This window comes from Tamandua tetradactyla, chromosome 13 (assembly GCF_023851605.1).
Source record: "Tamandua tetradactyla isolate mTamTet1 chromosome 13, mTamTet1.pri, whole genome shotgun sequence".
Lineage (NCBI taxonomy): Eukaryota > Metazoa > Chordata > Mammalia > Pilosa > Myrmecophagidae > Tamandua > Tamandua tetradactyla.
The window spans coordinates 15,562,132-15,583,744 of record NC_135339.1 but is presented as its reverse complement, the minus strand read 5'-3'; the positions used below and the strand labels follow the sequence as shown (position 1 = coordinate 15,583,744).

At 49.6% G+C, this 21,613-nt stretch overlaps 1 protein-coding gene across 1 annotated transcript; it reads right to left on the bottom strand.

Moving 5' to 3' along the window:
• Nucleotides 1-360: 360 nt before the first annotated feature.
• Nucleotides 361-20,566, bottom strand: MAT1A (methionine adenosyltransferase 1A). Its single transcript, XM_077124751.1, has 9 exons — nucleotides 20,255-20,566; nucleotides 17,199-17,276; nucleotides 15,242-15,364; nucleotides 10,739-10,851; nucleotides 10,282-10,425; nucleotides 5,739-5,957; nucleotides 4,387-4,569; nucleotides 3,863-3,996; nucleotides 361-2,518 (listed from the first exon to the last, which is right to left on the bottom strand). Exons 1-9 carry the CDS (start codon nucleotides 20,346-20,348, stop codon nucleotides 2,416-2,418), a joined length of 1,191 nt encoding a protein of 396 aa, XP_076980866.1. The 5' UTR covers nucleotides 20,349-20,566; the 3' UTR covers nucleotides 361-2,415.
• Between the last annotated feature and the right edge of the window lie 1,047 nt (nucleotides 20,567-21,613).

The following is a 21,613-nucleotide window of genomic DNA, read 5'->3' as shown; positions in this document are numbered from 1 at the left end:
GCAGTAAGGACGGGGAAGGAGAAGACATGAGACCAGGACAGCAAGGCATAGTTACTCGCAAGCCACATGCCCCTGGCCCCATTCCCGCCCTCATTAAGCCTCAGGTTTCCCCCGTGTAGGGGAAGGTTTACTACCATTAGGAGGGAATGCAATGGCAGCACCAGAGCCCATGAGTGAGAAAACCTTAATCCACGATGGTGCACCCCGTCCCCCACCCCCAGCAGGACCGTGGGTCCCCAGGTTAGGGGAACCCAGAAGGTAGGACACTCAATTCTGCCTGGAGATGGGAATGAAGTAATGCTGCTCATGGCGGAGGTGGTGTCTCTGGGGTTTTACAGATGAAAACTAACCACAAGGCAATTATTCTTTGAGGTTTTATTCACTGTCTGTGCAAGAGTTACTAACAAATAAAGGCTCTAGTTTCATCTAAACATTTGTTTACAACAAGGTTGACCAAAAAGATCTTGTTTTCCTAGGAGGTGGGGTAAGTATAACATCCTGAATTTTCACTCTGAATATGGCCCAAGTTTAGAGAAACTCAGCCATCTGCCAACCCTGTCCAGGTCCTACCAGCAACTGGAAGGAACTTGAGACTTCCTGAGTAACAGAAGCCTGGTGGAGAGACCAAACAGAGCTTCGTGTAGAACAGAGCTCTCAGGCTTTCTGGTAATTTGGGCTTCTTTTTCTGTCCTGAAGAACTTCTTTCCCCCTGTTGGAAAGAGAAAGCCCAGCCTCTCTGTGCTCCAGGCCAAGGGCCCAGATGCTGGCTGCCTGCTCTCCAAATGTGCCTTCCTGGGCTGCCTGTCCCAGTTGGAACCAGTCCTGTGCACCTGGAAAGAAGTCGAATTCCCAGAGTTCTCTTGGGGCTATAGGGGCCCTGGCTCAAGCCCATGGTCCTGAGACCTGGGATGAAGGAAGAAGTGCAGCTTAGAAGGGCTCAGGTTGAAGATGGCTGGGGCATGTTGTGCCACTATGAAAGGAACATCAGATAAGTGAAGCCATAGTCCCTGACACACTGAGAGCCAACCATTCAGTCCTCTCTGGCACCAACACCACCCCACCAGACCTGTACTGCCCCCCCCCCCCAAAAAAAAGTGCCTGGTAAGAGCAAACTCTCCTCATGATCTCAGCCAACTTGCCCGCCACTAGGAAGCAAGCCCTGCCACCTGTGTCTCTAACATTAGCTATGGGAGCCTTAAATCTGACTTCTCTGGGAGCAGTAGCGGAGACCACCCACTCACTTTAACAGTGGTCAGCCTGCAGGTGTTACAAAGGGGTGGAAGAAGGAGAAAGACTTGAAGGACACAGGATACAATGTCTCCATCAAAGAGACAGACACCATGCTACAACAAGCCACAAGCGGGTCTGGGGCCAGTACTTAGCTTTCTCCCACCCCATCCCACCATCCTCTGTGGTCTGGAAACCCAATTCCTGTATGGCCTAGCAAGGATGGGAGGAGAATCCTGGGACTCCAGGTCAACCGTGGGCCTGGAGAGCCTGCTCACCCTGAATCTTCTGAAACAAAGGTGGCAAATGAAACAATCAGTCGGTTCCTTCCTGACTTTCCAGACCGCTACCCAGGGCTCACCAGGAGCCTGTGGGCAACTCCCCTGAGTGTTAGCAACCCAGGCCCTTTGTAAAGAGCCCATAGCCTCATTTCAATCTGCTTTATCACATTTCAGGCCTGTTTCTGGCAGGAGATCAGGGGATACAGAATCCCGAGCCAAAGCTCCTGGACTAGAATCTAGGTTCTGATGCACTAACTTGGGCACCTTCTGAAACTGACCTGCACAGTTTTTGCCTCAGTTTCCCCTTGTGTAAATGGGGATAATAAGAAGCACTACCTCATCATGGTGCAGTGAAGAAGAAATGAGATCAGTAATTAATCAGTGGCTCATACCCTATAAATGCTTGGGGGATGTCAATCCCTGCTATCCCTGCCAGAGGCCAAGCCGGGAAGGGTTTTGTGGAAACCACTGGCTTGGGACATGGTGGAGAGACCAGCAAGTCCAGAAACAAGGACACCTGAGATCTATTGGACATGCTGGGCTCAGCTTAGGCTGGGGGTGGGGGAGACAGGGGGACTAGTAAGGGCTCAGACTATGGGGGTAAATGAGGGTGAATGAGGGAAGGGAATTCAATCTTGATCAGGTAAATTGGCATGGTCCTGGTCCAGGGGACAGGTAGGAGAACATTATTATCATCCTCACAAGGAGACTGGACTCTTACGCCCTGCCATTTCTGGTGCTGGCAAGATAGGGTTACATCAGAGGGGCCTGGCTTTGCCCCAGAGGAGGGGCGGGCGTGTCTGGGATGTGTGAGCATTGGGATCTTGGAGAAGGGAAACATGTTCACCCAGATGGCTCCAGAGCAGGGTCAGGTCCTTCTGCAGGCCAGGCCCAGCTCCCACCAGCTCTAAAACACAAGCTTCTTGGGAACTTCCCATGGGAACCCGCTTCTTCCAAAATGGCCATAGCATGCTGTCTTCTGGTAGATGGGCTTCTTCAAATCCAAATCCCTGCATATGAGTGCAAGAAAAGGTCATTTTTAAATGGGGAAGGAGCAAGGTTTCCTTCCCTGAGGTTATGTTTTGTTTTGTTTTGTTTTTTTGCATAGGCAGGCACCGGGTCCTTCCCTGAGTTTTGAGCCCAGAAGAGTTCATGAAACAATAACGAGAGTCCCTTGTGTGCAGCTTCACCACACACATAACAACTCCCACATCCACAAATCGCCGTCTAAGGAGGGGACCGCCACAAACCCACGTTACAGCTGAGGAAACAGGGGCTCAGAGGTCTAAGAACAGGCCCGGATCACAAAGAGCTCCCGGAAGCAGGATTTGAACTCATGCCTCACTGTACCCTTCTCCTCTTGGCTCCCCGGACCCAGCCCACACCAACACCAGCACCACCAGCTCCAGAAAAGGGATGGCATTAGAAGCAAGAGCATACGGGAAAAGACATGCTGATCCGATTCCTCCTAAGATCCCCCAGCTTCCTGTCTGCTCAGAGATGGCCCGCTGGGTGACGGGAAGTTTCGTGAACCAATGGCAGCACTACATTGTAAATGCGATTAACACCACTGAGTCATCTGCTTGGGCACGGTCGAGATGGGAAATGCTATGCTGCATATATGTTGCCACAGTATTTTCTTTAAAAAGGGAGATACTCAGGAGACAATGATAGTAGAATGCAATACATGGTCCTGGACTGGATCTCATAATGGAGGAGAAAAGGCCCCAAAGGACTATTCTGACAACTGGGGAAATTAAAATATGGACTCTATGCTTTATATCAATGTCAAGTTTCTACAATACAACAGCCGTACTGAAGGTGGTTACATAGCGAGGGTCCTTGTTCTCGGGAACTGTACCGGGAAGCGTTAAGTGTCAGAGGAGCACGATGCATGCAACCTGCTCCCCAGTGTTTAGAAAACACATAGACAGACAGACACAGATAGACAGAACAGCACAACAAATGCGGCAAAAAGCCAATGGCTGGTAAATCTGGGTGTCTGGGGTGGGGTGGGGTGGGTGGGTACATTGGAATTCTATTTATTGTTTTAGCATTATTTTAGTAACTTTCCTGTAAGTTTGAATTTATTTCAAAATAAAGGTGTTTTTTTTTTTTAATGGTCCCACTGGAGTTAGTGGTCACTGAGCCAGCAGGACTCTCACACAACCTCCTTCAACCTGAAAACCAGACATCCTGCATTTGGGGGTGCATACGGTGCTGGGCCAGGCATCTGGAGGGCCTCCCGTTTCTGAGGGCTGAAACCCTTCCTTCTGCATCCCTTTCTGTCCTGCTGAGCCTCGGAGCGAGGGAAGAGGAAAACCTGAGTGAGCACAGTGTGCAGGCACTTCTACCTGACAATGACCCCGGGCCGGAGGTCGAAGTTCTTATTCACCACGTCGAGCAGCTCTCGCTCTGTCTTATGAGAGGTTCCGTAGGTGAAGATGGAAATGGACAGCGGCTCAGCCACACCAATGGCATAGGAAACCTTCCAGAAGAGACCCGGATCAGGGACTGAAGCCTCTATGCAGAGGTCTGCCCCCTCGCCAAAACCCCGATGTCATCAGCAAGGGGGTGGCTGGAAAGTCGCATCCCTTGCCCTACATGCTCCCCCCACCACATCCGCCTGGAAGATTCCTATGGTCTTCACATGGGCAGTTTATGTACATGCCCCCTTTCTCCCTGAAGAGTTCTGCTTTCCTTCCCCCATGTTCTCAGGTATCTGCCACAGGGGCCAGCACAATGCACACAAAGTCACAACCTTGGAGCAAAACACCTGACTTTCCACCAACCCAACATCTCCCTTATTCAGTGCAGAGCTGGTCCTGAGCTCCTGGCTGGAACAGGAACAGGGGTGCAGTGCAGGAAGCCCACCTACCTGGACAAGCACTCTCCGGCATAGCCCGGCTTTCACCAGCGACTTGGCCACCCAGCGGGCAGCATAGGCTGCTGAGCGGTCCACCTTGGTGTAGTCCTTCCCTGAGAAGGCCCCACCGCCGTGGGCACCCCAGCCGCCGTAGGTGTCCACAATAATCTTACGGCCAGTGACTCCCGCATCCCCCTGTGGGGGCCAAGAAAGAGTCTCAGCACCAGAGGCTGGGAAGGAGGGAGGAAATGAGAACCAGGCCCCCCAGTGACTTAAGTACTCCAGTGCCACTGGACTACAAGCCCAGAAGTTGCCTGTGGGCATTTCTGAAAGAGCCCTTGCCTAGAAGTCAGCCAGAAGCCCTGGGCTCTGATCCCAGTGCAGGCACTGGCCAAGTTAAGGAAGTCAGAGAAAGTCAGGGCTCATCGGAAAGTGCCAGAGGTACTCTGGGACCACAGCCGGCTCCTACTGCTTTTGTTTCTATGGCGCAGTTATAATGGAGAAATCCAACTGCAAGAGGAAACGGGGCTGTCATAAATGCCACCCTGGGCTACGGCACTGGCTGCTGTCATGCAGCAAATGCCTCATTGCCCATTTCCTTGAACATCTGCTCTGGGCAAAACAGTCAACAGAGGCATCTTTAAAGGGGCAAGGGGGCTCTATATTAAATAATTGGAGGAAAGTCTGCACAATACGGCTTCCTTTTGGATAGCCGCAGTTCTCATTAGTATGTCTAGGCTTTGAGAAGTCCTGCAAGAAACAAAATAATCAGCTTTACCTTTCTTTCACCTATGTTTCTACAAGACATATGCACATAGCACCTGGTCCGGGGACTCAGCTTTGCAGCCACACATCCACCACTGTGGCCTGCGTCCTCTGCCCAATTCCTCACTCCAGCTGGTGCAGGAGCAAAGGGGCAGCAGGTGTCCCCACCTTTAAACCCCCTGCCCCATCTGGTGCCCCCAAGACCCCAAAGTCGGGGGCAGCCTGTGGCAAAGGCTTAGCAAGGACCACTTGAGAATGGTCAATTACGTGCGAGCACTGCAATGGTGGGCCAGGACCAGAGTAGGGAGAGCCGACAGCCAGCAGCAGGCAGTCATGAGGCCAGTTCAGATGTCTGGAGTACTAAGTGGGAAGTCCCAGGGACATATTCCTATTCCTTGCATAGGAGCTAATACACCTCAGGCCCCCAAGAAGGGTGAGCTGACTGCATAGCCAGGGACAAAATTCACTGACTTCATAGTCAGGTCACGGCCATCCCTTCCTAAGCCACTCAAAGCCGTCTCCCGCAGTCTGTTCTCGGGGAGGTAAGGGACCCCGGGAACGAGGACAGGGTGGGGTCTTAGTCAGAGACAGGGGTGCACCTGGGGGCCTCCGATGACGAAGCGCCCGCTGGGCTGCAGGTGGTAGATGGTGTCTTCATCCAGATACTTGGCAGGCACCACGGCCCGGATCACCTGCTCCTTCAGAGCCGTGCGCATGTCCTCCAGGGTTATGTCTTCATCGTGCTGCACGGAGATGACGATGGTGTGGATGCGCATGGGGATGACTGCGCCACTGTCCTGCATATACTGGACAGTCACCTGCGGTGCAGAGGGCAGGCAGGGGCATGGTGAGGCCCAGGTCTGAGCTGTCACACACCAATCCCCAGGAAGCAGGCCAGACACTCAGGAGCCAAAGGCAGCTGCCCGGCCTAAAAGAGCTCCCATGGGGTGGCTGGGCCTAAGGTGTGAGCTATTCCTACACATGACTACAATTAGAACCGCTTAGAGACTCAGGTCTTGCAGAGTTTCCTTGCCACTTGTGACCTCCCCCTTCCATCTCAGAGACTTCTAGCTGCCACCAAACATCTCCCCAGCCAAAGCTCTGTCTTGACTCTCCATGACACTCCCTTGGCTGTCCCACACCCACTGTGGAGCAGCTCTGGATGCATACAGGGACAGTAGACTTGCCTGCTGTAGGGACAGGATGGGACGGACTCAGTCTTGAGTCTGCTAAGATAGAAGGAACAGCAATGTCTGGCTTGCCAGCCTCCAGGCATTTTGGCAAAAGAAAGGAAGGGTAGAGAATACCTGGGAGGAAGGAAGCTTCCTGCAAATTCCACGCAGGACAGGCTGTGCGGGGACATGACCACCACAAGTCAGTTCCACGCCTATTCTATGCATCACCACGTTATTTAAGGCATGACAGTGATGGAGATATTATTACCCCCACTTTATAAGTGAAAAAAGACGAGGCTATGAGAAGTGAAACAACTCATCTGAAGTCACACAGTTTGTGAAAAGCCGAAGAGCCCAACCCCGCTGTGCCTAACCCCAAAGCTTATGTTATTTACCCTGCAACACAGAAAAAATGCTTCTCTGTGGACCCTGACTCTCACTGACACATCAGTGAGCATGAAAATGATGTCACGGACTGATCTGTTTAGGTAATAAAGGAGAGCAGCCTGTGCACCCCGGGATTGCAGAGTGAGAGGGAAGGAGGTGGTGAGGGCAGAAGAGCCTGGGCAAAGAAGTTAAGATTGTTTGAGCATGTATCATGTGCTAGAAGCCATGCTGGGAGCTATGGGGAGCTGGTCCTACCCGCATCTTAGAGGCAGGAAGGTATATATGTTGGTCAAGATCATGCAGCCAGCAGAGCTGGGATTCTGACTTGGGGCTGCTCTGTGGCCTGGTAGCCGGGGGCTCTGCCCAACTCTAGGCTGCAAGACAAGACCCAAAGGAGGTGCTGGGTCACAGGCCGACTGCCCGAGGCTGTGTGGGCCCCCAGAGCAGTACCCAGAGGCACCGAGGGGACTGCAGTGCCAGCAGGAGCAGGACTGCTCCCCACCCCTGGGCCTCCGCAGGACCACATGGCAGCAAACTGTGCCTCCCTGGGGCTGTGCCTGCAGCAAGATCTCTGCCTGCCCAAGGCCCTGCAGATTTCCATCAGCCAGACATGGACCCAAGTGGAAATTCTACTCCTACCTTACCTCCAGCGTGGTCCAAAGAGCAAGGGGATGGGGTCCAGAAGAAGGGAGAGAAAGAGCCCTGCCCACATGATACCTGCCCTGACCCCCATGGAGAAGAGCAGAATGCACTGAGCCGGCCAGGAACTGAGAGCAGCCCCCGAATGCACCCACACGGCTCTGGGAGGGAGGCCCTGCGGTGGGTTCTCGGGGCAGATCACCGCCTCCTGAGCCTACATCCTGAGTTGCTGCCGAGACTCATTTACACTCCCATGAGACCCCAGGCAGCGTCCTTATAGAACCGGGGAAGTGGGTAGCAGAGCAAAGGGTTCTAGGCACTGCTCTTATCTCATCGCGTCAGCAAGATGGGGGTAGGGGCGGTGGGAACACACCATGGAAAACACAAACCCTGACCAGGTACAAAAATAGCCACCCCTACTGCCAGCAGTCGTCAGTATCTGCAGCAAGAGTTTGTTCAGGTGGAAGGACTCACCCTGTTCATGGCCAGCACTCTGGTCAGAGGGTGGAAATTCTTTACCAGCAGGGAACAAGCAAAGAAGGCCTGGAAAGCTCTCCTGGCACCTTGCAGCACCCGTTAGGAAGCATGGGGAGTGAGACCAGCAACCACAGGGCCTGTCCATCCCAGCACACCTTGGTATCCAGTGCAGCATTTGTAACAGAATTCAGTGTGCCCATGCAGGAAAGGAGACCCTGAAAGACCCTCCCTCACTGCCTTCTAGACTTGGAAACCTTTCATTTTGTATCTAAGCAAAATGAAGCAGGTTGTTCCTATTTCAGCAGCTCTGACAGGTGAATCTTCCATTCTTCACTCACACGAGGAAAAGGAAAGCTCAGTCTGCTCCACTTACTTCCTCCTATCCCTGTTCTAGGATTTCCTTTTCTACAAACTCCACCCTGTTTCTACGTCATAGCTCAGTTCCAACGCAGGAGGGGGCAAAGGGTAGGGGGCACGTGTGCTGACATTCATATGCCCCTTTCATCTGGCACCAGTCACAATCTATGCACATTAGCTCCACAGCCCCACGGCCCCAGAGGTCACCTAAAGAATGCCAGTTCAAATTCCCACCTTGGGGGCCACGTGGAAAACACAGGATATCTGAAAGCATGGTTCCCTTTATGCCAGGCTGTAGGTTCTTGCCCAGATACAATTCATATGCAATCTCTACCCTGTGAATGGCCTTGTACCTAGGGCTGGAAGGTTCCACCTCTGTGCAGCTGAATTAATTAGACAGAGGCACATGCGCATTGCTGAGCTGGAAATCAGCATATGCAAAATGCTTACTGCAGGGGCCAGAGCAGGTAGTGCCTGAGAAAACATCCATGAGGAGGTGGGAAATATGCTGACCACTGATGAGGAGGTAAGAACCAGAGAAAGATAACAGGAAGAAGGGACAGTGGGATCACAGGCACAAAAGCTTAAGAAACAAGGGTAACACAGGTGGAATGACAGAAGGTAAGCAGAGTTTGTGGGAAGCAAAGCAGCGGAAAGTGAAGTTGGAAGCCCTTAGAGGATTCTAATGCCACAATAACAAGTGGAGATTTTTCTCCCCATAGAAGCAGAAAGTTCTAGAAGAGGCTGAGCAGGTGTTAGGAAATTAGAAGGGAAATTAGAAAGGGAACTAACGGGGGATTCCAAGCAAGGAGAGCCTTCAGGAGGGCCTGGCACTGTCCCAGGCCTGACTGGGAAAGGCTGGGCTGGGGCAGGAAGGAGGCTCTATAGGGAAAACGTGGGGTGGAGGCAGAGGTGCCTGAGCAGGACTGGGGAAAGGGCAGCCTTCCATCCATTCCTTAAGCTGAGTCAGGAGGTGATGGTATGGCTGCACAGCTGGCTCTCAGGAACATTTACTCGGTGACTGAGAAACGGGACATTTGTTCAACTCACGGTTGAAGATTTGGGAGCTGAGGTGGGGAGCGGGGCCTGGCAATTGGAAACTGGATCCACAAATGTGGACGGATGGTGTGGAGAGGGAATTGCTGAGCCTTTGGGAAACTGCCTGGTGGTGGATGGAAAAGGGACCCGGGAGGAGAACAAGAGGGAGGGGGTCCGCCGGGGTCGCCTGGTCAGACTCAGAGGGCCCGGGACCAGCCCAGGTGGGCAGCCACGTGGTGACGCTTGCATCAAATACGGCCTCTGGGACAGATTTCAACACCGCGTGTTACAGGGAGGTCGGGGCCACGTGGATGGGGAGGTGGAAACAACAAACACAAGGCCTTTTCGAGGGAGGCAATGACAAGGAGAGAGAGGCACGGCCAGAGGCTCACAATGTGGGCAGCCTCGTTCGGGACACGGAGACCTTTGCATGTGGACAGGCCGTGAGCAGACGTCCTGGAAACTGGTTAGGAACAAGTTTGTGGCCAGAATCGAAGAACTGCCAGAGTCCACCTACACTCAGGAGGAAGAAAAACAAAATCCACAGCTGTCCTTTCAACTTTTCTGAGCTTTGGAAATTTCTCAGAATAAAACACCATTTCCCACCTCCTCACGGATGTTTCCTCAGGCACTGCCTGCTCTGGCTCCTGCAGTAAGCATTTGGCATATGCTGATTTCTAGCTCAGCAATGTGCATGTGGCTCTGTAATTAATTCAGCTGCACAGAGGTGGAATCTTCCAGCCCTAGGTATAAGGCCATGCACAGGGCAGAAATCGCATATGAGTTGTACCTGGGCAAGAACTCAGTGGTAGAGTTCTTGCCTGCCATGCCGGAGGCCCGGGTTTGATTCCTGGTGCCTGCCCATTTGAAAAAACAAACAAACAAAAGCACCATAGAGGCAGGAGGGCCATTTAGAGCTGAAGCTGTCAAATAGCATTCAAAGTTCAAGCAATTGAGTAGCCAGGCTGCACATTCCGATCCCCAAAATGACAATAATCCAGAGGACTCAGGGGCTCAGGGGGGAGGGGGACCCCCAGGGGAGAGGGGGTGTGCAAAGGAAGGCCCTCACCTGGGTCTTGGAGTCAGGCCTCAGCCAGGGCAGGACACCCGAGCGCCTCAGTTCCGCCATGCGCGCGTTGAGCCTGTGCGCCAGGATGACGGTGAGGGGCATGCACTCTTCCGTCTCGTCGGTGGCGTAGCCGAACATCAAACCCTGTGGCGGGAGAGACAGCCGCTGACACCCACAGCTTTCTTCAGGCCTAAGCAACTTCAGATCGGCAAACCTGGGAGTTTTGCACCCGTGGAGGGGTGCCCCGGTGCCCACCGCCTCCCTGGAGCAGGGGTGCGCAGCTCACTTCAGGCCAGGCACGCACTCCCGGCTCCCACACTAAGGTGAGGATCTACCCTGTGGAGTGATCTTCTCTGTTCCTCATGAATCGCGCCAGCCAGACCCTCAACACCGGTGGGAGTCAGGTCGGAGGTGGGCTACGCCCCAGGGCAGCCCGACCCAGCTCACGCTTAGATACCTGGTCCCCGGCACCGACATCCTCCTCCCTTCTATCCAGATGGACGCACTGGGCAATGTCCGGGGACTGCTGCTCCAAGGCCACCAGTACGTTGCAGGTCTTGAAGTCGAAGCCTAGGCAGAAGGGAAAGGGAGTTTGAGCATGGACGTGTCAGATGGGGGGTGGCCCTGAGCTTCCCAGGCATGGGGACGGACATGTGTTCTCTCCACACGATCATGAGGAACTCTGGCTAAGCAAAATCCAACATGATGCATTTAAATGTAGTAAATTATACCTTGATTTTAAAATGAATACCTTACCCAAAACCACAGTATAAAAACCAGGCAACACTAAGGTTGCTCTGGCTGAAGAGCAGGTGGTGACTCTGAGCCCACTTCCCCCTTATCAGGGACCCACGAGGCACCTCCCCAGAACCCAGTTTGAAAATCACCGCCCTGAGGGAAAGCAAAGCACTTCTAATGCTGCCATCCAGAAACCCAGTTGCATGCGTAATCCACACATTAAATTACTGAGCAAATCGGCATAGATGAACTATTCAGAGACTCTCAGAAGTAGAGTCCCCTGGTCCTGAGGTGCCCAGGGATGGAGGCCAATGGAAAAGACACAACACTTGGGTCTCTTTTGCAAAGCTCAGGGTTCCAGCTGGTCCCCAAGGTTGAAGAACAAAAGTATAGGGCTTCTTTCCCCCTCCTACCTTGGATTCAGCCCATGGGGTGGAGTGATGGGTTCAGGGAGCCCTTGACCAACAGTAGCCCAACCTGGGGAGCCTGTGAGGAAGCTGGCCCCATGTGCAGAGCCTGTCTTCTCGCTGGCCAGGCCTCACTGCTCCACTGGGCTCAGCTTCAGGGACTTGGGGAGCAAGGAGCTAAACACAGAGATGCCCTCAGACAAGGTCAAGTGCTGATGACAAGCTCACTAACCTCTCCCCCAAACCCCAACGGTGACCCTCTTTTTCGTCTATTCTGCTGTCCACACTGCCAGAATGTGCTTGCTAAAGCACATTTAAATCCAGTCTCTTTTTTTTTTTTCCATGACAATGCTTCAAGTGGGGACCTTCTGCCAAAAGAATGAAACTCAAACCCCTTACAAGGCCATTCCACAACCGTTGCCACCTTAAATCCCAACTGCACACCCTTCCTGGAGCCAAAATGAATTCCGGGTCAGCCCTAAGTGTGAGTCACTTTCCTACCTCCACTTTGCCACTACCCAAACTCTGCCACTGGCAGTAACATTGCAGCACCCTGCGCCTGCCCTGGCTGCCGTCTAACCACTGAACCTGGGGTGCCCCACCCTGGAGGCCTCGGTTCCCTTCACCTTTCTCCCAGCCCTCTGCTGCTCTCAGGGAGAGTTTCTGGCTCTCAGGGAGAGTTTCTGCCTTCAAGAAACAGTGAACAACCTTTAAAGAGCAGCCGAAGGATTCACCTGCTCTGCATTAGACATTTTACATTTTAACTAACCTCAAACAAATCTTCCCAGAACTGAACATCAAGCAGGGGCTCCAATTAAGTTGTGCTGTGTTTCTGGTTGGGGTGATGGAAAAAATTTGGTAGTGGGATGATGGCGGCAGAGGTATAATGTTGTGAATGTAATCAACAGCCCTGAATAGACATTTGAATGTGGGTAAAAGGGGGACAGTTAGGTTGTATACATATTAATAGAATAAAAAAAACCACATAAGACTGTACAACACAAACAGGGAACCCTAATATAAATCATGAACTATAGTTAATAGTACAATTATAACAATATTCTTTCATTGATTGTAACAAATGGGCCACGCTAATGCAAGGTGTTAATAATAGGGGGGTATATGGGAACTCTGTCCTTTCTGCATGATTTTTCTGTAAACCTATAACTTCTCTAATAAAAATAAATTACTTAATAATACAAAGCAAAAATAAGCAAGCCAAAAAAAAAAAAATACAGGGCATCAAGTGATTTGGAAAAATGGAGTTTTGGCAGCCAAGGGATGAGGGGCAGGGCTAGAGGGCTAGGTGCCCCAGGCTGGGCCAGGGCGCGTTGCAGCTGGACGGCCCGGGGAGTCCTGTCTTGGCACAGGCACTGACCGGCCCCAAGCACACACAGGAAGCACAGCCCACCGTGGAGCTGAGCAGGCTCACTTCTTCCTTTTGAGGCAGGATTGTCTCCTGGGAAATTTCCCTGCGAGCTACCGCAGAACAAATGCTGCTCTCAAAGAAGATCTTAATGTTCTTGAACAACCTGACTTTTCCTGGTAGAGCAGAGTGCAGGCTCTGCATGGTGACACACCAGGAAGCTCCTGCCCCGCGGACAGCGTGTTTCCTCTAAGAATACTCCCTGTGTCCTCACTGGGGGCATTAGCGGGCACTCATTGGTTCTCGTCCCAGTGATTCTTGATACACCCAAAATAAACTTTTACATGCTCAAGGGAAAGATGAGTTGTTTGGGAGTCATTCAGGCCCACTGAGACTTTCCTTGAATGGACTGTCTGTGCCATCCTGCAGCAACTGGGCTCCCTTTTATTGGGGGGTGGGGTGGGAGGTCATCCATCTTTGCCTCCTCTCACCCACCAAGATGCCAACATCGTGCTAAGCAACCAGTAAGCGACACAGGGCAGAAATGAGCACATTCAAATTGCCCAGGAAGGTTGGTCTGGACATGAACCTTCGCTGTCACTGCTTAAAGTAACCACATCCCTTATAGCAACTTTGGGCCATTTAGAGAGTCAACTGAGACCCAAAAGGAATTTTTCTTTAAAAACTGGAATTATATGAATTTGTAATGTCAAAAGCCTTCATGAAAACTTTAAGAATTAGGGGTCAGAGTCCTACCCAAGGGGGCAGTGTGGATGGTACATCCACTGGGTGTGAATGTACGCAGCCCCTGAGCACCTACCCCAGCACTTGGGGCCTCTGAAGCGCCTCCCCACCCCAGGGTGTGCCCTTCACTCACCCACCTGCTCTTAGATCCTGGAAACCGCTGCATGGCCTTCAGCTGTTTCCAGCTACCAACCCCTGCCTTGCTGGCAGGGGTCAACCTCAGTTCCCTGCTGGGGCCTGCCCCTCTTCCCCTGAGCCCCCACATTACCTGCCACTGCTGCTGAACTCGGATGCCCTCCCCTTAGCACAGAGCCAGGCCTGACCAGGGCCTCTTTCACCTTCTGGTTGGGGTCATTTTCCTCTGTGTCTTAGGAAAAGCTGCACCGTTTCATAGAAGCATATGACATCCGAACCTTCCCCTTAGTGACTGAGTTACCTCACACAAATTATTTACATCTCAGAGCATCAATTTCCTCATCTGCCTAAGACATATGCCAGAGTTTCTGAAATGATTAAAGAAGACAACTCGTACAAAGAGACAAGCAGTGGAGCCTGGCGGAGGATGCCCCCTGCAGAGGGCAGCGCCACTTTACTTGGTGCTTTTTTCTGCTCCAAAGACTTTGCCTGCACCAAGAAGGCAGGAGCCTCCTACACAGGACCTATGCCAACGATGGATGGAAAACTGGGCACAGATACCTGAGCTGCCACACTTTTTTTTTTCTTGAGCTGTTTTATTTTGAAATAATTTCAAACTTACAAGCTAATTTCAAAAATAATATCAAACTCATACACAGAACTCCAACGTACTTCCCCACCCCAGATACCCAGATCCACCAATTTTAATATTTTGTCACATGTTCTGTATCATTTTGTCTATCAATTTGTCCATCTGTCTAGCTGTCCATCTAGTCCCTAAACATTTGAGAGTAGGTTGTATACATCATGCTCCTTGGACACATAATACTTCCATGTATATTTCCTAAGAATAAGTATGTTCACTTATATAGCCACCTAAGGACAGTTATCAACTTCAAGAGCTTTAGCACTGACATACAGCACAGTCTACATTCCAGTTTTTCCATAGGTCCCAGTAATGTCCTTTTGAGACTCTTCTCCTCCATTACTAGATCCAGCCCAGTATCATGTATTTAATTTATCATGCATTTAATTGTCATCTCTTTAATTGCTCTTTTGATTTTTAATTGTCAAAACATATATACAACATAAACTTTCCCATCTCAGCCACGCCCAGCACATTCTTCAGTCGGATGAATCACATTCACAATGTTGTGCAGCCCTCCCCACCCCCATTACCAGACTTTTCCCATCCCCTCAAAGATTCTACACTCATTATGCATTAACTCTCCATTCCCTGTCTGCCTCGTCCTGGTCATCTGAACTCTACTTTCTGTCTCTGTGACATTACATAGCCTGGCTATTTCACGTATGTGGAATCATACACTGTCTGTCCCTTTGGGTCTGACTTATTTCAATCCACATGAAGTCTTCAAGGCTCTTCATGTAGTTGCATGGATCAGAACTACATACTTTTGAAGAGTTGCCATACTTTTGCCAGAGCCTTTGACCCTGGAATCTGACCGATGGGCCTAGGAATGTTTTCTCTCCTGGTAGTATTTGCACTTCCCTGAGACCAGCAACCTCAGCTGTGACTCAGCACAGGTGGGCTCTCCGGCCCCACCCTCACCTTTGGCAGAGTCATCGTAGCCGATGTGCTTGATGGTGTCCCTCACCACCCGCTGGTAGTCCACCATGGCCCTGGAGGTGATCTCCCCACACAGCAACACCATGCCCGTCTTACACACTGTCTCTGCAAAGGCGAAGGAGGAGAAGTTAGTGGCCACGCGCCAGCCAAGGGGCACCCAACCTCTTGGACCTCTGCCAGCATAGATCAAGAGACTCACAAGAGGGCGGGCCGCGGTGGCTCAGCGGGCAAGAGTGCTTGCCTGCCATGCCGGAGGACCCCGGTTCGATTCCCGGCCCCAGCCCATATAAAAAAAAAAAAAAACAAACAAACAAACAAAAAATAATAAAATAAAAAAATGTTTAAAAAAAAAAAAAAAAAAAAAGAGACTCACAAGAGGCCTTACAAGGGACAGACTCCAGAATGAAAACAATAATGCCAATAAAAATAAAGAAATTCCAGCACCAAGGACTGTCTTCAAATGCTGCCTAGAGAACTATGCTTTGGAAAGAACTGGCCACATGTGTTTTCCGACCAACTGCTTACCACTTGTGTGATCACGGACAACTTATTCAGTCTCCTTAGGTCTCAGTTTCATCAACTTGTTAGATGAAGATAGTAATGAGACTGTCGTATGGGTGAAAATGAGATAATGACTGTATGGTGGCTGTCATAAAAAATGCAGTCAACGCATGGCAGGCCTTCCTCACTCTCCTTACTGCTAAAACTCCACTGCAGGTTTTAGGGAATGGGATCCTGATCAAGGTATCAAAGCAGGTCACTCTTCGCTCCAGGTATTAAAGAGAGATATGAGGGTGAAGCTTATCCTTAACAGGGCATGTAACTGTGGTAAAAAAGACCAAGGGCTCAGATACCACCAGAGAGGGCAGGATCTACTTGGGCAATGAACAGACACCACACTGACAGGGCAGGGCTCCCTGCCCTGTGGCCTGGGCCAAGGCACCACAGCATTTGGCACCTCAGGTCCCATCAGTACAGTGAGAGGCCTGGACCTCTTCAACTCTGGGGCCCTCTGGCTCCAGAGTCCCTGACTCTGCTGCCATACCGAGGGCTTCCAAGGGTGCACCAGTCAAATAACTAATGTCAAAAATAAAAAATAGGATTTTTGTGGGGGTGCAGGATAGTTCAGTGGTAGAATTCTCCCCTGCCATGCTGGAGACCTGGGTTCAGTTCTCTGCCCATGTACTTCCCAAGAACAAACAAAACAACCAAACAAACAAGCAAACAAAAATTCAACAAAGTGGTGCTGCAGTAATGGAATACTCACATGAAAAAAGAATGAAATGTGACCCTGGCCATTCAGCAAACAAAAAAAAAGGATCTTTGGCCTGTGTGAGTTCCCATGCAGCAATGAACAAGGCAGGTATGAAAGAGGGTTTCAGTGCTTTAATTTAACAATAATGTCTCAAGAAAGCTATTTTGGTTTTATTAAACACAATTGATGAAGGTGCTACCCTCCTGTTGCTGTTAAATGGTAGACATAAGTTATTTTAATACTTGAATCATGCCACAAACTAGGGAATAGAATAACAAGAACAGCCAGACAGCTGTGCAACCATCAAGGGGCTCCTAAGTAGGGAAGCGGCTCACAACCACCTGGGCAGCAGCCCTGGTTTTCATGCTCTCTCGCCCTGTCTGGAGGGTCCCACCCAGGGCTTTGGAAGAGCTCCCCACTCCCAGTGACACCCAGTGTCAGAGGCCATGTCCCAGTACAACCCTCTACCAAATACAGCCGCTAAGGTATCCAGCACCAAAGGGCAAAATAATTGCCAACTTTGTTTCATGGTCAGAAATGTTTTTCCTCCCTGTTAGGACAGAGGAAATGTTAGATAAGGAAGAAGCCCACTGCGGACCGGAGGACTCAGACTCCCAAAGCGAGGCACATGACTCCGTGGTCTCGTGCCCACCGTCAGCGTCTCGGCCCACAGGCACTTCTTACCGCAGGCCACCTTGGCATTGGGGTCCTGTCTGAGGTGGGCGTCTAGCACCGCATCACTGATCTGGTCACAGATCTTATCTGGAAAAGAAAGAGCAGTCATGAGACTCACTAAAATATTAGGTATGGCACACTGAACATGTCAAAATGGTTAGCGATTTTCCAAATCTGCCTATCTAAGAGAAGAGGATACTTCTATAGACATAGAAAACTAGGAATATTTTGAAATTTTTATTTCTTCCCCTCATGCCTAAGTTTGGATATGTATTATGTAAAGCCATAGAATTACCTAAGAAGAGAAATACGTTCCAAACTTGGCTCTTCCTAGTGTCCAAAGCAAATCTCTCTCCCTCCCTCCCCACCCCACACAAAATTTTCTAACTACACTTTCTCTCATTCTTCAACGTATTCTCTTTAAGTCTAACATCTGGAATAGCCCTACAAAAACAGAAATTAGAACAGTTACTAGCATCAGTATGATTAGGTGCCCTGTGGAACACATCCATAAGTGGCCCTCAGACCCCTGCCCCACCCCCATCACTCAGCCTTTGAATGCCAGATGTCCTAACAGCTGGGTTTGGGGATGTGACCTCCTCAGCTGAGATGGGACCTACAACATGAGCTGGGATTTGATCTCATTCTTCTACCATTTGCCTTAAAGATGCTACATGGGCTAAATGCCCACGAAATGGCACTGTGGAAAAATCCACTTGTTTTAGGGTTATGTGAACTGTCAATGTTCACAAATCCAGGAATACAAGTGAGATCTATCTACACATATTACATCTCATTTAGTGTTCAAAATACCCACAGAGTCTGTTCTTAACGGATGAATATATTTCATTTTGAAATTAAGACTCCAGATTCAGAATTAAGCAGACCTTCTCTCAAAAGTACATATTAACATCTGTAATTAAAGATGTAAATCTGCTATTAAAGCTTATCTCTCCAATCTCTCTTTTGGAAACCACTATTACCAAACATATGTTTGAGTTTTTCCTAACGAGCCTCCAGCCAGTGGCAGATCCTGGTTGTAAATCTACATTTGTTTGAGTCCATAGCCTCTGTGAACCTCTACCAGTGAAAGCCTCTCATTGCTAAAATATCCTAATATCAATATAGGATGGTCACGTTAGGCCCACCCACCAAGACTCCTAAGAGTAATTCAAATGTTGAACATGGATGTCTCTGCTTCTTTGAAGGACACAATTCACATGCTCCCAACCCACACAGGAAAGTGCAACAGCTATCATGGCGAGAGAGTTGAGCCAGGGTATCAAGACAGCTCCACAGGCTAAACAGTGCCTACGGAGGCCCTTGCTGAACTGTTTCTTTAGACTGTTAAAGCTTCTATCAATATCATTTGGTAGGCCCAAGATAGTCAACAGTTGCTTTCCTTGGTAATTGAAAAAGGAACACTAATTTTATCTTTCTGGTAGAGAACAATTCAGCAATAGAAAGACAAGCAGAAGGTTGTCAAACCTTAGAGGAGATCGACTGATTTGCACAGTCAATTTACAGTAACAAGTGAAGGGAGAATCAGACAAATGGATAGGCTGTCATTAAGTAGACAAGACAACCAACTGATTGGCTGGAGTTTTCACTGTCTTCCCATTGAGCAACCTGGTATTATGTACAGTGGGCCATGCTTGGGACCACGGCATGCCAAGGAGCCCACATCCTCCAAGTGGAGTAAATCTTTCACTTAACTTGTATAAGGCTTCACAAGCCGTGGAACACCCCAGAAGGCACTGCACATAGCAATGTGGCTGAGATTGCTTCATCTATAATCTACAAAATTATGCACAATGAAAGAGGGTATTTGTTTCTCAATAGCAGTACTATCGACATTTGAAGATGGATAACTATTTGTTGTAGGCAGCTGTCTTAAGCGTGGTAGGATGTTTAGCAGCATCCCTGGCCTCCACTCACTGTATGTCAGTAGCACACCCCCTCCACTGAAAATCACCTCCTGCCCCGTTGAAAACCACTGGCTGAAGCAAATAGAAGTAGTATTACACTGAGATGTCCAAAGCTGAGTTATAAAGTCTGAAGGTAAGGAAGTTAAATCCTTTCAAGAAAGAACAAAGACAAAGAAGATGAAAAAAGGTAGACTTAGTGAAGTTACCAAAAACTACACATGCTCAAGTGAATTTTGAAGAAGTGATTAAATACATACATCATTGAATCTAGTCACCAGGGTCTTCCAAGAACCCTGGGTTCTCCAAGTGGTTCCCAGATCAACAGCATAACATTACCTGGGAACTTGCTAGAGGGACAAACTCTCAAGCCACACACACATACAAGACCTTCTGAGATACAAAACTGGGTGTTGGGGTCACGATTCTGTGTTTTAAGGAACCCTCCGGGTAATTCCAACACTCACTGAAGTTGGAGAGCCACTGTCCTAGAACCTGAGGTTCTGAACGCCTGACCTCACTGCCACAGAGGAGCCGCTCTCATTTCCTCACATCACTGCCCACCTTCTTTCAAGGATAAAAATTGCCTGAATTTGCTTCCTCTTCGGGAAGACATCTAAACTTCTCTTAGCTAACATACCAGAGGCTTCCAGAACTTAAAGGTCTATCTCAGCAATAATTAGAATGCACTGTCAGTCGTTCCTAAACTCCATATGCTTTACCTGCAAAACTTAGTGAACCTTGGCCTTCTTTGAGGGAACATTCTTTGTTGACCTAAGCTGCTCATTGATAATAGATTAAGGATTTACTCAAAAAAAATATATATATATATATATAAAGTTAAGATCTGATGACACATTATATGTGTAAAATATTTGGCCAGTCAACTGCTCATTCTCCGTGGCAGCCACCAGGCTGTGACGCGGGTTCTCCACTTCCGTGACCTACAATTTCTCATTTACATAATGGGTAACTGTTTGATGAAATTACAACTTAATAGAATGGAAAAATGCTTCACGCTGCTTCTTCAGAGATCCCTTACACTAAGTCAAAGCATTTTTAAGACCTCAGCTGAAAGTGACTCCTTCGGCCAGGTGGGGAATGACGGATTCGCCCATCAGTCCAGGCCAACCTACTCACCAGGATGCCCTTCGCCTACGGATTCTGATGTGAACATGAAGGCTCCTTCTTCACTTAGAGAGTGGTCGCACAAGCCATCCACCGGTCCATTCATCCTCCCACACCTCTCCAGTCAGCTTCTTCCCAGTGCCAATCTTAAGACTGTGACTTTGCCTGAGTTTCTCTTTAAACCCAATGGGCCTGTCCTTGGCAGAGCCAGTGATCGCCTCTGCCTAAGTGCCCGCAAGCACGTGAGAGTAAGGTGAGGGTGGGTGAGACCAGAGGGAGGGAACCAAATACGGGTGTCACTCGCTCTGGCTGGGCAGAGCTTGCTCCTGAGTGACTCCTATATATGGAAAAGTGAAAGTGCCTGAATAATCATGTGGGAAAACTGGAGGAGTCCATTTCCTGGGAGGGGGGTCTTCTTACCTTGAAGAACCTTGGACTTGAACTGATTTCCCAAACCCCGAGCATCTGGTCCATGTGAAGTAAGGAAGACGGTGTAGATTCTGCAGAGATGAAGCTCCCCTGGGGCTCTGCTCCAGCTCTGCAGCTAGCCTCCACATCACTCCAGAGTAAACAGCCTCCTTTTGGAGAGAGAGTGTCTGTGCTTACTCAAGGGTATAAACAGGTAGCGAGAAATGCTTTCCCAGAGCTATAGATAAGGCAGATTATAACGTAGTGTGGCTTTCGCTTTGGGGCGCTCCCCCCTCCCTTGTCTGTTGGGCTGTTCCCCTTCTTCTGCCTTCTCAGAACAAGAATATGTACCCACATTCTGAGCCAGCTTTGGTGTTACACAACAGATTCACTTAGAGGAAAAGCCTTTGAGTCCACATCTTCCTGCTAATAGGAATTGCCTCAACTTTCCATTTCTCTAAGAGGCTTTCAGTCATGTTAACAAACAAGACATTAGAAAGTATCTGGACAGGTTACAGAAAACACTGTTCTGGAAATGGACTGTGAGAGGCTGACTCATTACAGAAAAGTCACAAGAGTCCCGTTTCCCAAACCTTCTAGGTGACCAAACACCGACAGATTCAGTTCTATGTATTTGAGAAACATCCTTCTCACATAACTCCTAAATTATTTTTGTTTTGACCAAGAAAAGAGATAAACAGGATTCTATCTTTAATCAGCTCATGCACTAAACAACATGTCTCATATCATTCTCCTCCACTCTGAGACCCAGCTGCATCCTCAGGCTCAAGGAACAATAGGGAATTGAGATGATAGAGAATGAGAATGGATGGAGAAATCTGTTCCCACTAGAACCCAATAAAAGTAGTCAATGAAAACTTTATGCATTACAGGTTGGCTGTGGGAAGTCAAAGTTAAGATGCAATAGCCCCAATGAACAGTTCTGAGGGCCAAAACCCTCTC

Coding starts and splice junctions, on each gene's coding strand:
- MAT1A (XM_077124751.1), bottom strand. CDS start 20,348: ATGAATGGACCGGTGGATGGCTTGTGCGACCACTCTCTAAGTGAAGAA. Junction 15,365..17,198: donor CAATGCCAAGGTGGCCTGCG/GTAAGAAGTGCC, acceptor TCGCCTTTGCAG/AGACAGTGTGTAAGACGGGC. Junction 10,852..15,241: donor CTACGATGACTCTGCCAAAG/GTGAGGGTGGGG, acceptor CCTTCTGCCTAG/GCTTCGACTTCAAGACCTGC.